This window comes from Aulonocara sp. 'chitande type north' Nkhata Bay, linkage group LG12 (genome assembly GCF_057382095.1).
Source record: "Aulonocara sp. 'chitande type north' Nkhata Bay isolate Kocher_YH1m ecotype deep benthic linkage group LG12, A_spYH_male_GT1.1, whole genome shotgun sequence".
In the NCBI taxonomy this organism is placed as follows: Eukaryota; Metazoa; Chordata; class Actinopteri; order Cichliformes; family Cichlidae; genus Aulonocara; species Aulonocara sp. 'chitande type north' Nkhata Bay.
The window spans coordinates 15,513,592-15,531,272 of record NC_141355.1 but is presented as its reverse complement, the minus strand read 5'-3'; the positions used below and the strand labels follow the sequence as shown (position 1 = coordinate 15,531,272).

The 17,681-nt window shown below is 39.2% G+C and overlaps 1 protein-coding gene across 1 annotated transcript; it reads left to right on the top strand.

The window, feature by feature from the left end:
- Positions 1-514: 514 nt before the first annotated feature.
- On the top strand, positions 515-13,656 carry tmc1 (transmembrane channel-like 1). The gene is made up of 22 exons (XM_086312865.1): positions 515-606; positions 1,182-1,270; positions 3,326-3,349; positions 3,799-4,270; positions 4,360-4,548; positions 4,642-4,732; positions 4,820-4,901; positions 5,074-5,180; positions 5,278-5,376; positions 5,470-5,612; positions 5,699-5,843; positions 5,941-6,135; positions 7,484-7,663; positions 7,737-7,889; positions 8,446-8,574; positions 8,689-8,756; positions 8,903-9,142; positions 9,223-9,348; positions 9,472-9,550; positions 10,031-10,157; positions 10,221-10,250; positions 12,807-13,656. The coding sequence occupies exons 2-22, from the start codon at positions 1,198-1,200 to the stop codon at positions 12,998-13,000; spliced, it is 2,946 nt and encodes a 981-aa protein (XP_086168991.1). The 5' UTR covers positions 515-606; positions 1,182-1,197; the 3' UTR covers positions 13,001-13,656.
- Positions 13,657-17,681: the final 4,025 nt, after the last annotated feature.

Here is a 17,681-nt window from a genome sequence, read left to right as displayed (position 1 = left end):
CCCCCAAATATAGGGGGCTCACACTCATCATTTTTTCCAAGGAAGTCGATACCAAGGTACCCAAGGTACTGCAGGGGAGACTCAGGAGGAGCAATTCGGTTTGCGCCCTGGATGAGGAACACTGGACCAGGTCTTTATCGTCTTGAGGATATTTAAAGGTGCTTTGAAGTTTGCCCATCCAGTCTACAGTGACAGAAATTGAAATCACCAATTGAGTATGTCTGGGTATTGTCCATGAGTGAGGGGAGAGTGGAGCGTGAAAAGAGAGACATGCACTTCAAAGTGCTGCTAAAAGTGGTTGAAATTAGTTTCCTTCAATAGGTGGCTTGGTTCTTCTTTAGAGATAGAATTAGGAGCTCAGTTATCTGACAGGGACTTGGAGTAGAGAGTAGGTGGTTCAGGCATCTGGCTAGGATACCTCCTGGGCAAGGTTTTTTGTCGTACTGGGAAGATGTCCTGGGGCAGCCCTCGGACTCACTTGAGAAATTTTATCTCTCAGCTGGCTTGAGAATGACTCATCGTCCTCCCAGATGAGGTGAAAAAGGTGGCTGGGGTGAGGCAAGTCTGGGCTTCTCTGCTGAAGCTGCCTCCACGACATAAACACAGGTAAGTGGTAGAAAATGGATGGATGGATTGAATGCTTTCAGGACACTGATAGATATTGGTATTGGTAGTATTTTTAGGTATTTCAGGTATTGTAAGGTGAATGCAACTTTTTAAACGTCACTTTTCCATTTCTCACTGAACCCCAGCAACTCAATCACAATGAAATTACACAAAGCCATATGTCAAACAGTACTGACCTTCACTTTGGCTGGCTGCTCAATTAACCCCCTCTGCTTTGGTCTTTCCACCTGCATAGTTACAAGTACACACTCGCTCATAAACATTCACACACAGCCACATAAAGAAAGTCATAACTGTTTTGAATAATTGATTGCTAGTGAAATTGTGTGGCTCTAGGGTTTCCAGGCTATCAATGTCCCTGTTTCGGGTCAATGGGTGGCGAGGAAAAAGTAAACTTCTCATGCGAATTACTCATCATGTACCAGCCCTAAACACTCACCCCCACCCCCACACACATTTGGATAAGTTGCATCCTCACCTGAGATGCAGAAGATGTAAAAGGAGGGAGACCAGTGTAAGACCACTGAAACACTGTAGCTTTACTCTTTTTCTAGCTTACATGACCTCTGGATGGTGGAGAAATTCTTCCAGGACCATGAGAGGAAGATGCCTCGGGACAGTCTGATCACCTCTGAGAATGACAGTAAGCCCATTAGCATGCTTTTACATATTCTTCAGAGTTTTTATGACGGCAACACATTAATTCTTTGTGGCTGGGATGATACAAGTCGATTAGATTTACAGGCCTTTACTGGAAAAAAAAATCTAATTTCTACACAAATATCAACATGTTTATTAGGGAAAATGTTGATATTGGTAAATACTCATTAGTTAAATAGAGGAAGAGCTTTTGGTCTTTGTGGTAGTTGTAGCTATGATAACTGATTTGAGTGTATTTTTCTGACAAAACATCCTAATTTATTGAGGTTAATGTTCAGTAAGATGAAGTACAGTTACTTGATGTCTGCCTCTAATTAATAAAATCATTAAAACGCCAGCTATTGCCCAGCACAAAGATGTTTAATCACCCAGTTCTTGCCTCCTGTTCACTTTGCTGCATATTTGGGAGCTGGCCTCTTGCCCTTGGCTGTCTCCCCCATCCTTGTGGGCTTAGTCATCCCGTCTCCCTTCATTAAGCCATTGTTTGCCTCTTTTGTGCCCTTCTGCTGCACCCAGCCATAATGACCCATGTGATGGCCACTCCGGTTACACTAAGGACACACATCAAAAGGCCGACTACATAAATATCTGTTCAGTCTGTCAGTGGTCCTCTTTGTTTTCCTCTTCATCCCCCTTTAGTGCACAATAGTTCGAGGTGCATAATGAGGTAGGTTAAGCTCCACCAGTGAAAGGGTTCACTGTGGTATTGGAGATGTGAAAAAAAAAACAAAAACAGAAGGGCTGGATTTATAAAGAGGTTATCTAAAAGGTTTAGTTATGTTGTAAAGAAGTCAGATGTATTTATCTTAAAAATAACAAATGTAAAGTTGCAGGAAAAACACAGCACGATAATGTTAAAAATGTTTTATATCATGGAATACAATATTCAGAAAGAGAAAGAATTAATACTACTCATCTCGCTGCAAACCTAAAAAAGCTCTTAAAACAACATCTGGTCTGTGAAATAGCAGGAAGCCTACATGTCTTGCTTTCAGCAAATCTTTCCTTTCTTATTGTTTTTGTAGTTTCTGTGTTTGCAATATGTACTTTATACTAAATCTGCACTTTAAAACATCATTATACTGTATCAATTATGACTTAACATGATCAATAATGACACACATTTGTCAGTTTTTAACCAGGAGATCTTGAACTTTCCAGTAATCTAATTATGATCATCACTCATGCTGAGTAACTTAAAAAAGTTGTCTAAGACCTAAGTTTGTCTTTTCTGTGGACCCTTAAATTAAAGGCATCACTTTAAAAGGCACATTCTTTGCTACAAATATGCTCCCATACAACTAAACTACAGTCTTAATTTTTAAATTCATATATACTCAATGGACATTTTATGGAAACTTATCCTACTGGAATCAGAAATTTTGACTCTACAATCCAAACATCACAGCAGAAATCACCCAGAGAAAAAGCCTTGAGAACTGCTGCTCACTGGACATTTTCAAACCATTCTCTGTAAACACTAAAGCATCTCTGAAACACTCAGACCATCTGGCACCAATGACGATGACACATTCAAAGTCACTTAGAGCAGCTTTCTTCCCCATTCTGATGCTCAGTTTAAGCTTCAGCAGGTCATCTTGACCTCGTCTATGCGTCTAAATGCATTGAGTTGGTGCCATATGATTTGCTGATTAAATATTGATTTTAAAAGACAGCTGAACAAGTGTAACTAATGAAGTAGCCACTGACTGTATTAAGCTGGGACTCTGGTAACAGAAAATAGAGGGGAGCCTCAAGGTCATGAAAATTGCAAAGACTTAATGGGTTCCAATGTGATGAACACTCATCTATTTGTAGTGTGCTCATATCAAACTTGCCCTGATGATTAAAACAAAGTTTAGTTTGTGTGAGAACATAATTTTTAAAAGACATGATACCACAGATTATCGAATTTAAAAATGAAGCATAAGATAAAACGATTATGAGGCAAATGCAGTTATTATGGCTAAGATGAAAAAAACAAGGTATACTCAATTCTTTAATTAATTTTCATTGATAAAATATCTGTCTCCCATTGTTCACACTGGACTGGATTTTGCAGGTACTTATGCAGATGAAGGTTAGTCTTCAGCTTGTTTATTAAAAATACTTTAAATAAGCAAAATTACTAGAAAAAACAAAACAAAACAAAAAAACTTTATTAGACTTTATTTATGTTCGACTTTTGGCAGAAAAATAATTCCATGCTCGTGTTTCGTTTCTTCACACAGATGCTCCACTACTGTTGCCACCAACACACTTTGAAAATCATTTGAAGTTCTTTTGATTTTCCTCAGTCATCACAGTACTATCATGCCTTAAAACATGTGATAGCATGAGAGAGGAAAGGAAACTATTTAATTTAGCACGAGCCAACTTCACAGTATCAAAAGATAACTTTCTGTGAGCATCGCAGTGAAAAGAAAGCAACAGTACTGACAGATTGACAGTGTTATGTGAGTATAAATAGTAAGAAGTTAACAAAAAGTAATGTTTAAATGTCAACTGCAGGTGAACAAGATGCAGATTTGTCCTTGCAAGAGGAACATGAGAGTAAAACACACAGAACAAAAAGAAGAGATGGTGACAGGCAGAAAAAGAAGAGGAGAAATGAGAGAAGAAAAGGAGGAACAAGAGCGGGAGAAGGGGAAGAGGATTTACAGGCCGTATCTGAGAAAAGAGAAAGAAGCAAGCGAAAAAGAGCTAAGAGTAAACAAGAAACAAGCAGAAGAGAGAACAACGAAGAGGAAGAAGCTCAACTGACAGGTGGCAAGGGAACAAAAGCAAGAAAGGATATCAGAAATGAAAAAACACGCAGAATGGAGAAGGAGGAAGTGCGAGAAGTTGATGAAAATGTTGATAAGGGAAAAAAGAAACAGGGAAGTACCAAAAAGGGAGAGAAGAAAGAAGATGGAGGTAAACAGCTGGTAAAGGAAAAAGCCCGGGACATAAAAAAAAAAAAGCACAAGAAGGCTGAAACAAGGTAGTGTATCATCTTATAATTTCACCTTATCTATGGAAAACTCTGTCAGTTAGACAAAAAAAGGGCCCTAAAAGACATTAATGCTTCAGTTCAGAGCCAGAGACAAGCGAAGAGGATGATGATGAAGAAGAGGACAATGACAAGGATGTGGTGAGGCCGGAGTGTCTCTCTCCAGAGGAGCTGGAGAAGCTGAAGGAGGCAGTGGATGAGAGGAAGAAACTGATCCAAAGTCTAAGGGGAAAACCCTGGCCAATGAAAAAGAAACTTGTCACTTTAAGGTACTTCATATGGATAAATCATTCTGATTTGTTCTGCTGTAATTCAAAATACCAGAAGTATTTTGAACTCTAATATTTGCTTTTTTATTTCAGGGAGTCTCAGGAGTTTGTGGAAAAATATGAAGGTGCCTTGGGAAAGGGAAAAGGCAGGAAGCTCTATGCATACAAAGTCCTGATGACCAAGGTGAGGACTTACTTTTACTTCTTTATGTAATCATTAAATAACATAAACAAATACACGATTCATTAAAAAAATTATTCATATCATTAGAAATGGATGAAATTCCAACGGGACTTTGAAAACTTCAAAACTGCATGCATCCCATGGGAGATGAAAATAAAGGAGATTGAAAGTAGGTGTGCTTTTATTTTTTAAATACAAAGGGCTGCTCAATAGTCGCATATATCATTTCTAATTTCCAAGGCCTTATCTTTTCTGTGAGAAGCAGGATAGCTTACATTGTGGTTTTATAGCAGATGCACATATTCATTTGTTCATATGTTATTTTGTACTCTGCTCTGCAGGTCATTTTGGCTCCTCAGTTGCCTCATACTTTATCTTTCTGAGGTGGATGTATGGCATCAATATGATCTTGTTTGGTCTGACCTTTGGCCTGGTTATGGTACCGGAGGTATGCTGTCTTTTTTTTCATGCACCGCACCTGAATTATGTCTTTTGCATTTCCCCCCAAAAACGATGTAATCCTTCTCTGTGCATTTTGCTTACAGGCATTAATGGGGCGACCTTATGGGAGCATGCCAAGAAAGACTGTCCCCAGAGCTGAGGAGGCCAGTGCGATGGACTTTGCTGTTCTTTGGGACTTTGGGGTCAGTGGGTATTATTTTATTTGTCTTTGTTGGCAATTTCTCCTCTGATGTAGTAATAAATAGTCACCCCCAATTAAAGTATTGTATCCACAGGGTTACGCACAGTACTCAGTCCTCTTCTATGGCTACTACAACAATCAACGTACGGTGGGCTGGCTCAAGTTTCGCATGCCTCTGTCTTACTTCCTGGTTGGTGTCGGTACAGTGGCCTATAGCTACATGGTGGTCATCAGAACGTATGTTTGCTATGTCTATATACAAAAGACAAATCTATTCTATCCACAGTGTTTTAGTGAATCATGTACTTACTTTTAAATTAAAGGATGGCACGTAATGCAAATGAATCAGGGGTCGGCGATGATAACAGCTTCAATTTCAGCTGGAAAATGTTCACCAGCTGGGACTACCTGATAGGAAATGCTGAAACAGCAGACAATAAGTTTGCTTCCATCACCACCAGCTTCAAGGTTAGTGCAGCTCACTGTCTGCTTTCCAGTATGCTGATTAATGCAAGCCAAGTATCATACAGTACATTACACTCTACCACTTCTTCTACCACTATAGGAGGCAATCTTAGAGGAGCAAGAGAGCCACAAGGATGACAACATCCATCTGACTCGATTCTTGCGTGTGCTGGCCAACTTCCTGGTCTTGTGCTGCTTAGCAGGAAGTGGATACCTCATCTACTTTGTAGTGCGGCGTTCTCAGAAATTTGCCTTAGATGGACTGGAGAATCACACGTGGTGGGAAAGGAATGAGGTAGACATGAGAGAAAGAGAGAGGGGGAATTAATGAGAAATAACATTTACAAAAGGAAGTTTATGAATAATTTTGGCTGCAAGCAAAACTTGCTGAGGTTTAATTAAATAATATTTAGAATTTGTCCTGCAGTTCTTGTCCAAGGCCAAAATAGTGACAATAAAAAGTGCAATCCAAACCCAAAGAAAGGAGTTTTATAGTTTAACATAGTCACTAAGGAGCATTTTGGGAAAGTGATCAGGTCATTTGGAGAGGGGGTGTGGTGGGTGAGTCCAGATAAGATTCTTTACACAAGGTGAGAGCAGGTGAGAGTGCTGTGAGTATTTCTGGAGGAATGGACCAGTTTGACTGTGACGGGTAAGTAAATCTGAGAAGTGAACTTCTCTATGGGAACTGGGGGACACTGGAAAGCATCGAAATAAAGGCGTTAGACTTTAAAGTTTACAGGAGAGCATAAAGAAGCCTGCTTAGCAGTCAGGAGAAACGCGTAATCTGACTGGATGTTGGAGATGTTTCTTAAATATTGGCTGATGATGAAGCAGATAAGTAACAAGTTCCATACCTGAGCAAACTCACCTAGACCCAGATCTAAATGTTGAAGTTCGTTAGCTGTAGCACATACCACGTGTTCTACATAAAGCTGTTTGAGGTGAGTTGTTAAAATATTCTCAGTTTGCTCTGTGAATTACACTGAGGAAGAAATTTTAAACTGACATTTTGAGTCATGTGAAAAATAAAGTTTTCACAAGACTTTATGTAGACCATGTTGAAGACAGCAACACAGTTTACGTTTGTAAATTTCACCTGAAAAAACCACAAGACATCTGGACCAATGTCCTCTGAACTGACAAGACCAAAGTGGAGATGTTTCGCCATTAGCACCATGTTTGTGAAAAACACAGTAAAAACCAAACACAGAATATCAGCAAAACTGCCTCATACCAACTATTAAGCATGGTAGTGGAGGGCTGATGATTTAGGGTTATTTCACAGCCACAGGAACTAGGACCTTGCAGATATTGAACTGAATAAATGCATACTAAAGTATTCTAGAGTCAAATGTTCATCAAAGGACATCTGTCTGAAAATCTGTCTGAAAGCTAAAGACCTGCCTATGAGCTACAACTCTGCAATCATGGCATGTACTTAGTTTTCACAGGAGTGCACACCGTTCATGTCAATGGTAATATTCTGCCCAGATTTACAGCGATCACAGCCACCAGCTATTCAGTTGCATCAAATGTCATTTTTGTAAGGCGTTATACAAAGTTACACACTAAATAAAAAACCCATGCACTCCCAAGTTGTCCTCAGAGTAATTACATTAGTTTTCTGATGTATTTCTCAGGTGAACATGGTCATGTCATTACTGGGGATGTTCTGTCCGATGCTGTTTGATGTAATCAGCACCCTGGAGAACTACCACCCGCGGGTTGCCCTGCAGTGGCAGCTCGGTCGCATCTTTGCCCTCTTCTTGGGAAATCTCTACACCTTCATTATTGCACTCATGGATGAGATCAACCTTAAAGTGAGAAGTCATTGTGTATCGATTTATGAGATTGTAATTTTATAGGATGATTAATCCAAAGTGTTTGTCTCAGAGGAAAGAGGAAAAGGTAGTGAAGTTTAATATAACCATGTGGGAGGCCAGTCTTTACAATGGCACCGTTTTAGAAAACAGTACTGCTCCACCCGTCACAATCCACCCTGCTGATGTGCCCAGAGGGCCTTGCTGGGAGACAATGGTAGGCCAGGTCAGTGTGCATGTGTGCGTCTGTACTATTATGTAACTAAGTGATGTAATTGTTGTTATGGCATTAGGCTGTGGATACCAATAAATAAGGAAATGATAAAATTAATGACAATATGAAACAATCACATGAATATAGTGGGTAAAATAATTTAACTGCAATGAGGGGCCACTGGACGAGGCCATGAAGTATTTAGCCATGTTTTGTTTGGAGGTCAAATCATTATTTCACTCAATGACATGCAAATAAATTAATACTTCTGAGCTGAAATGAACTAACTTACAAATTCAAATAATTATTTCCCCCATTATTATAATGCTTTAGTTGAAAATCAAAGTAAACATTGTAGTTGCAGTTTGTACTTTAGTTAACTTTGTATTAATGGATTTCTGTTGCATTAACTAAGGAAACATACTCTGATCTTATTGTTAAAAGCAATAAACATTACAAATGTTCAGGGGCTTTTATGTTGAAATAAAACTGTTGTTTTCAGAGTGGGTGATGATGTTAATTTTGATGTTGACAAGAAATTAATGCTAAATGATTTCTTAATTTGTAGGAGTTTGTTCGCTTGATCATATCTGACACAATGACAACTTACATCACACTGCTGATTGGTGATTTCCTGAGAGCAGTTCTTGTTCGTTTTCTCAACTACTGCTGGTGTTGGGACCTAGAGGCTGGCTTTGTGAGTCATCTTTTCTATCACTTATTTGTTACTCGAATTTAAAAATGTCACTCTTTGGAGAAAAAAAAAGTGTGGCAAAAGTAATAGTTGCCTTTAATTTCTCATTTGTAAAAGCCATCCTACTCTGAGTTTGACGTCAGTGGGAACGTTTTGGGCCTGATCTTCAATCAAGGAATGATATGGTAGGAAAGCAGCAATTGTTTCACTCAGAAGATTCTTATTTCAGGATGGTGTTTTACTTTCAGCTAGGTTCATCATGGTTTTCATATTGATAAAAGCCTCTTACTAGCTCAGCATCTGTCCTGCTTTTTCTAATCTTTGCTTTCAGGATGGGTTCCTTCTATGCGCCCTGTCTGCCTGCCTTAAACGTCATCCGGCTCCATGTCTCCATGTACCTGCAGTGCTGGGCTGTTATGTGCTGTAATGTGCCACAAGAAAGGGTCTTCAAAGCCTCTGGTTCCAACAACTTCTACATGGCCATGTTGCTGGTCATCCTCTTTCTGTCCACACTGCCTGCCATCTACACCATTGTCTCCATTCCCCCTTCATTTGACTGTGGACCTTTCAGGTAATGACACTAGTTCAGGGTATCTAGCTTTAAAATAAAAATGACTTGGGTTTTTATAACCACTACCATCTTTTTGACAGTGGTAAGAACCGCATGTTTGATGTGATCCACGAGACTCTGGAGTCTGACTTTCCTCCATGGTTTAGCAAAGTTTTCAGCTATGCCTCTAACCCTGGATTGGTGCTACCCTTCATACTTCTTATGGTGTGAGTTAACAGCAGACTATGTAAATCCATAAATAAGTATATTTCACAATGCTGTCATCATTTTCTTTCAGTGTTAAAGTGGTAAGAACTTTGGTGGTAATCATGTGTTATTTTATCTTTCAGACTGGCCATTTATTACTTGCAATCTACATCCAAAAGCTACAGAGAAGCAAATGTGGAGCTGAAGAAAAAGCTACAAATGGTAATTTCAGTTTTGCTTTTCCTCTAATGTAGCACGTACTGCTGTAGCTGTTTTGTGGTTTCTCTGACCAGAAATTGCACCTGAATAGCATTCAGAATCAAGTGACGAGTTTTGAGAGTAAAAAATATCCCAAGAAATTTCATGTATCTAAGTTGGATGTTCTCTAGGTTTGTTTTCATAGTTAATTTTAGCAGTTGGTATGCTTTCAAACAGCACTGAAGTTCACAAAGAGACCGCCCGAGGCCACTGTGATGCATGACTGCTGTCACGCAATTGTATTAGTGTTATCTCTCCAGCAGAGAGCAGCAAAGCCTGACAGTTCAGATCTATCCAAAAACCCACTACAGGTTCCACCAATAACAAATCTGCAGAAGAGATGCTGGGTAAATGTACGTGCTTGCTCTGAGTGATCTGAAAAATAACACGTGTGGGTATCTTTTGTTTTTGTTTTGTTTTTGTCTCTTGGTGATTTTTTTTAAGCAAAATGAGGAGAACAAGAGGAAGAACAAACGAGCAGCACTGAAAGCTCAAATGGATTTGGAGGAGGCCAGAAAGACTGCACAAGAGCAACAAAGGAACAACAATGCTTCAGTACAGGATCAAGAAGGTGAGTCTTTTGATTTCAAATATTAATAAAGAAGGTAAACCTGAAGATTTAAGATGATTTAAGATAATTCACAACTTCAAGATTCATCTTATTGTTTTAGGAAATTTGACTTTGTTGTGAAATTAACAAACATAAAAGTAAAAGTTGGGATGCTGTAAAATGAAAGAGAAATATTAACAGCACCATCAGTGTTATATTAATATCAAATACTGGATTTAAAAAAAAATGTATTTATTTACTTTTTACCATTTGAGAAAAATATCAGCTTATTTTGAATTTGATGACAGCAACACATCTCAAAAACCTTGGGGCAGGGGCACGTCCCCTCTTCTTTTATGCTGTTTACAACCCTTTTCACCTTTTCAACCCCAAGTTACCCAATTAGTTGGATGATCTATTGTAGTGTTTCAGAATAATTCAGAGTGAATAATCAGAGATTTCAGTCTAATCCACCCATTTTAAAATGGAGCCTTAAAGTGATCAAACCTGCGGCAAAGGCTCAGTTATTAAAGGAGTTTAAGAAGTAAGATGAAAAACATGCACAACATTATGTCAGTCTCTAATTACATAGAGGCAGTCCACCAAATCATCAAGCACTTAAAGTAGCATTATTCAGTATAGACACTGGAAAATCACCCTGCCACTCCATAGACTTGTACATGAAGCGAACTGTAATAGTTGTTTTATATTAAAGTTTTTGAATTCATATGAATACTCCCTTTGTTATGCAACCTCAGCACAGAGCAACATGTACCCCAATTTCACGAGTGGATAACATATTTGTATTCCATCACATCAATGTAGTGGGAGTCATCCTGCCATGTTTAGAGTGGAGTTAATCCTGTAAAATGCTGCCATTCATACCAATATACTCTTTTTAGAATCTCTGTCTTGTCTCTCGCTCTTTCCACCCTCTACACTTAACTAGAAAATACCAAAAATATAATCTCATAATAATTATTATAAGAGCAAGTAAGGGATCCACAATGGACAACAGTACAACACACAGCTGTGAAATTATCATTATTGACTATGGGTAAAACAGAAGTTGCGCCTTTATCATTTTTGATAAATTTGACCACATGTTCTCTTTGACCTGCCTCTTTTTGCTCTCTCTCTCTCTCTCTTTGCTGTCATCAGCCCTCTCTATCCTCTTCTCTCAGTCTTTGTGCCGTCACCGAAAAGTTAAATGTGAATGAAAGACATAAACTGATCCACATCAGTTTATACCAATATTAAGACTTATTTAGTGTATTGATGACAAGCCACACTGCTGAAGCATCAACACCTCTGTAGGAGCGCGCTGTAACATCATGACATCAACAACACTGGATATTAAACCTGTTTTCATTCTATCCTGTACTTCTGTCAATAGAAAACTTAGGAAAATATAACATCTGAAGATAATGAGGATGAATGAAGAGTACTAAGATATGCTGTCATCACAATTATTATTTTAGTTACTTTTAGGGGTGCTCTGAATTTCCAGTGCTCTAAATTTGGGGGTGCTGGAGAACCCTCAAAGGTCTAAACTTGCCTTTGCAGAGGCTATAGCATCCATGTTTTCCAAAAAGAGTTTGAAATTTCAATTCATCTAAGCATAATGCTGTTTTCCACTTTGGCTCAGTTGGTTTTGAATGAGTGTTGACCCAGAGAAGACAGCATGTCTTCTTTGCATGTGCTTTAATGTCCATTTGTAGGTGCTCAGGAGTGTTGGCAAAAGTACAGACATTCTGTGCTTAAGTAGAAGTACAAATACTACTGTTAAAAATACTCCAGAAAAACTGAAGTACTAATTCAACTAATTTATTCAAGTAAAAGTAAAAAAGTACTGGCTCTGAAATATAGTCAAACCAAGAAAGTGAAAAGCAGCTCTTTGGATGAGGTTTCTATTTTTTTGTGCAAAGCTAACTGAACCTTGTGTTATATTAAAATAATGATAAAATAATGTCAGTAGATGTGAATACAAACTATAACTCTATTTATATAGTATATATAACATATAGATATATCTACATTTATCCTATTTTCTGTTGCATACATAATAGAGGTTGACGTTGCTTCTAAACAGTAAAAGATACACATGAAAAGTGCTTGCAGTTTCATGCGACAAATTTGGAAACACAAGTTTTTTGCAGATGGATGAGCCTCTGCTTATCTTTGCTTCTGAGAAACTCTACCTCTCCAAGACACTCTTAGAAAGAACCCAATCAATGTTACTGACCTATTGCATGTTAACCTTCTGAGATATTTTCCTATCATAAATTCAAAATAAGTCAGTATTTTTCTTAAAATTGTACATCTTCTCAGTTTAAACATATGATATATTTTCTTTCTTCTATTGTGAATAAAATATGATTTGTAAAGTTGAGTGAGCTTGCAAATCATTGCATTCTGTTTTTATTTAGATTTTACATAGCATGACAACTTTTGCTGAATTAGCTAATGAGATTTTTTTTTCAAGAATAGAGATTAATCTGGAACACAGAAGCAGTATTAGTCTTCGTAATATTAGCAGTAAAGGTTTACAGTGTGAACTGTCAAATGTTATTTTCCCCACTGGATTATACTCTGTGTTGATGGCGGTTAGCAGTGTCATTGTTTTGTCCCCACACCTGAAATCATAGATTCCTCTTATTTTGATTGCAGATGATACAGATATCCACGTCAGCGGTCAGAACCCTCCTCCTGTTGGCGGCAGAGGAAGCCAGATGCCGTCCAGCAGAGACTCAGGCTCAAGGACCCACGACCGTGGCAACCACGGGCCTTCTGGATACCTGCCTGGTTTTGCTCGGCAAACTGAGCCCAGGATGTACAGGGTGCCGAGCCTGCAGAGACACTGACACAACAACACAAAACAAATATGGGAAAATAAAGCACTTTACTGAGAAATTCATGCTGGACTGATAGTAGTTAGTGCACATTAATCGCTTCTTATGAATACGTTTTTTTTCTCCTTTACAGTCTGTGTATATGATGAAAAGATAGATGAACTGTACTGTCACTCCTTTGTTTACTAAATATATGTTAACAAAATCAGTGCTTTGTTTTCTTTTTAATTTTACATTAAAGTTCTCATGTAGTCCTTGTCTTAAAGCTATTAACCAAATAAGGCACCCTCTGGATCTGCAGACTTCCAACAAGGTTAACAGTCCACTTCTCTATGATGTGTAGAACCATGTTTTTAGCCTGGAAATTTCAAATACCGCAAATATCTGTATTTCATCTGTATTTCTAAGAATATAAATATCTGTATTTCCTAAGAATGGCTCCAGAGTCCAGTAACCTAGCTTTTTTTTTTTGATCGGTCAAGATAAAACCGTACTTTCTGTGTTGCAGGTTAAGCCAAATTTGACTGTATTCCTCTGGATTGATTATATTGAATGTGGGGAAAAACTAGATTGTGAAAAAAACCCTCTTAAGCCTTTTTAAAAAAAATACAATTTCAGATGTCTTGCTTTGAAATGATCTTGAACTGTGGAATCCAGCAATGCCTCATTTGGACATATATGAATAAAACTCAACCCTTTACTGGTGCTATGACACCAAAATATAATGGGGTCTTCCTTCACTTCTTCAGCCTTCAAAGTAACCAGCCTGGTAGTTTCTTAGAACTGTGACCGGGCCAAAGTATTAAACAATTCATTAGACACGGAGGCCATTTAACCTAACTACCAAGGTTTAAATGAATCATTCACCTCTTGCTGGACTAGATGCTCAGCTTGACTCTAATTTTTTATCTACATGTGGTAAATATGATACAATCCATGAGTTTTAAGTGCCACATCAGAAGCCAGGTTATTAATTTTTGCCAAAGCAAAATGAACAAAACTGTGCCAAAAATTCAGATTTGACCCGCATCATGTAGCAGAGATATCTGACTCGTATCATCTGATAAATGAGCGGCCTTATCAAGTGTCCCTACAGCTAATTGCACTCTGCACTTGCTGGACACTGAACAGTCCTGTCAGTCAACCTGACATTTAAATCAATGACGTAACACCGTTAGCCAAAACTAACATTAATTGAACTTTAGTAACATGACAGTCTATATTTACACTTCTTTCATCTCAGTTTTGTGCAGATTTGATTTGATGAAGTTTTAGATCTGTACAATTTCCAGGTGGCTGCTGAGGAATAACTGTTGTTTCTACATTATTTATGACAACAGGCTAGCAAGCTCATAATGCGACAGACCTTCAGTGTCAGTCAAATCCACTTCTACTGATGCTCATGATCAATTCATGGCGAGTAAGCATTAAGTATTAATTCTGCAGTTATTTGAGATCCTGAGAATTGAGTAAGTCTCTATGCTTTGTTCTTTCACCGGCAGCCAAGGGGCTGTCAATCACAATATTTAGTGAAAGCTGACGCAACTTTGATAAGCAATAAAGAATCTGCATCCTCTCTGTACACCAAGACTCAGTCATAATCTGCCCCACACTCTATTTGTCCAGGTAATTTCAGTCCTCTGATGACCCCTGTTTCACCCTCCTTCTGGAGTTGTGTTTTGGCTCTGTCCCCCAGTGTCCCTCTCTTCTGGTGTCCCTCTCTTCAATGTGGCAGAAAACTGAGCCATGACAGGTTGCACATTACCGGATATCTCAACGTCAGGTGATTGCAATGGGCATCTTTTATTCACTAATAACAGAGAAGGAAGAAGTGAGGCATTGTGGTAGTATAAGCACTGATTTGATTCCTTGGAGGGTGTCCAGTTTTGGGTTTGAGAGCAAAGGTCAGTACGGTTGTCTCTCTAGCCCTGCCTGAGTTTTCACAGAAGACTCAACATGCTTCACAGAAACATGTGAAATTGTTGAGACCAAGCACAGGCAATGCTCAAGTGCCAAAAACTGCACTTCTTAAAGGAGCTACTTGAGACCAGCCTTTTAAACAAAGTCGGGCCCTGATAATGAGCAGCATTTCACTAGAAATAAGCATATGTACAGAAATGTTTACACAGGAAGTGGAAGCTCACTTCAGCTTCACTAAATGGACCTGCTGACTGTGTTTTTGGTATCAGTGCCTTTTGGAGCATTTAATTAAATGATCTATTCTATGATTGCTTTGGGTGATAGCCTGGACTTTGAGCTTGGGCAGTTCTTTACTTGTAGATGCGGCCGCAGAACCTGAACCCGGTTACATATACCTGTAATTGTGGAGAATTGTGCTTTGCAGAGACCTTTACAAAATGGTGAAACATTTCTTGATTTAAGTTTTATCCATATGTATCAAATCTAGGCTATCTATCTCTATCTGTCTGTCCGTCCAGTGGACAACCTCATGTTTAGCAGCATTCAGCTGTGTTAGTTTAAGGAATTCTTCCAGGCAGTTTTATCACAAACAACCTGTCAAAACACTGAATGAATTTGACCAATCAAAAATTGCTGCTTCCTGTTAATTTAAACTGAATTTATTTGCAGTTTTGTTTCACTTTAACAGAAGAAATGACAGCAGCTATCACCTTCTCTTATTATTCTACAGGGTGGGCCATTTATATGGATACACCGTAATAAAATGTGAATGGTTGGTGATATTAAAGTCCTGTTTGTGGCACATTAGTATATGTGAGGGGGCAAACTCCTCACGATGGGTGGTGACCATGATGGCCATTTAGAAGTCGGCCATTTTGGATGCAACTTTTGTTTTTTCAATAGGAAGAGGACCATGTGACACATCAAACTTATTGGTAATATCACAAGAAAAACAATGGTGTGCTTGGTTTCAATGTAACTTTATTCTTTCATGAGTTATTTACAAGTTTCTCTTTGTTCACAGCCATTGACATGTCAAAGAGGTTAACACGTGAGGAGCGAATCGAAATCGTGTTGATATCTGGTGAACGCAGTAACCGGGTCATTGCAGCAGATTTCAATGCAAGACACCCTACGAGACCACCCATCTCCCATGCTACAGTTAGCAAACTTCTTGCTAAGTTTCGTGAAACTGGTTTAGTGTTGGATTTGCCAAAATGTGGATGCAAGAAAACTGTCACTAATGAAGAAACATCAGTGGCTGTCCTAGCTTCTTTCAGCAAGAGCCCACAGCATAGCACTCGCTAACCCACATTGGATCGATCCCTCCAAGACTGTTGGAATAACAGAAGTGATGGTTTGGTGTGGTATATGGGGTACAACGATAGTGGGTCCATTCTTCATCAATGGAAACCTCACGGCCACTGGATACTTGAAATTGCTACATGATGATGTGTTTCCCTCTTTATTCACTGAAGCTGGCACGTTCCCTGAGTTTTTCCAGCAAGATGGTGCAACCTGTCACGGCTGCCGAGGCGAGCCGTGTGGAGTTAGAAGAAGGACCCAAGATGCATGCAGTGGATGAGATGCCGTTGAGTTTATTAACAGAGGTGTAGTGGCAAACAGACAGTGGGGCATAACAAATAACTGAAAACACCTAAACTGGGAGAACTAAAAAATAACAGACCTAGGAGCATACGACAAAGGGCAGAGAGGCAGACGACGAGCAGGACACCGAGTAACACAGACTGGCACGGAGGAACACAGACGAACCGGCAACAGGCAGAAGAACACACTGGGCTTAAATACACACACCAGTAATCAGGGGATGAGAGACAGGAGGGCAACACAGCTGGGAGGAATCTGAGCTGACGGGACAGGGGAAACGTAAACTGAGCACACTCACATATGACACAGACCTTCACAATAAAACATCACACGCAGGCTCGACATCGAGAGACAGACAGGAAATGACATAAGAAACTAAACCCGCATCTTAAACCCAGATAAACAGAAACATGGAACTCTAATAATAAACATCATAATCATCATCATAAACACAACAAGAGAACAAGAAAACAATCCCCGATGCAAACTAAAACCCAAACATAATAAAACTCAAAATACTGACCCAGAACCGTGACAGCACCACCTCATTATGGGTGCCAGGTCCGAGCATTCCTAGATGAACAGTTTCCTGGAAAGTGGATTGGTCGTCGTGGGCCAGTTGAATGGCCCCCAAGGTCTCCCGATCTGACCCCCTTAGACTTTTATCTTTGGGGTCATCTGAAGGCAATTGTCTATGGTGTGAATATATGAGATGTGCAGCACCTGAAACTACGGATACTGGATGCCTGTGATGGCATTTCTCCTGCGGTGTTGCTATCAGTGTGTGAAGAGTGGGAGAAGAGGGTTGCATTGACAATCCAACACAATGGGCAGCACATTGAACACATTTTATAAGTGGCCAGAAACTTGTAAATAACCCATGAAAGAATGAAGTTACATTGAAACCAAGCACACCATTGTTTTTCTTGTGACATTACCAATAAGTTTGATGTGTCACGTGGCCCTCTTCCTATTGAAAAAACAAAAGTTGCATCCAAGATGGCCGACTTCTAAATGGCCATCATGGTCACCACCCATCGTGAGGAGTTTGCCCCCTCACATATACTGATGTGCTACAAACAGGACTTTAATATCGCCAACCATTCCCATTTTATTACGGTGTATCCATATAAATGGTCCACCCTGTACTTTAACCTAAAAATCA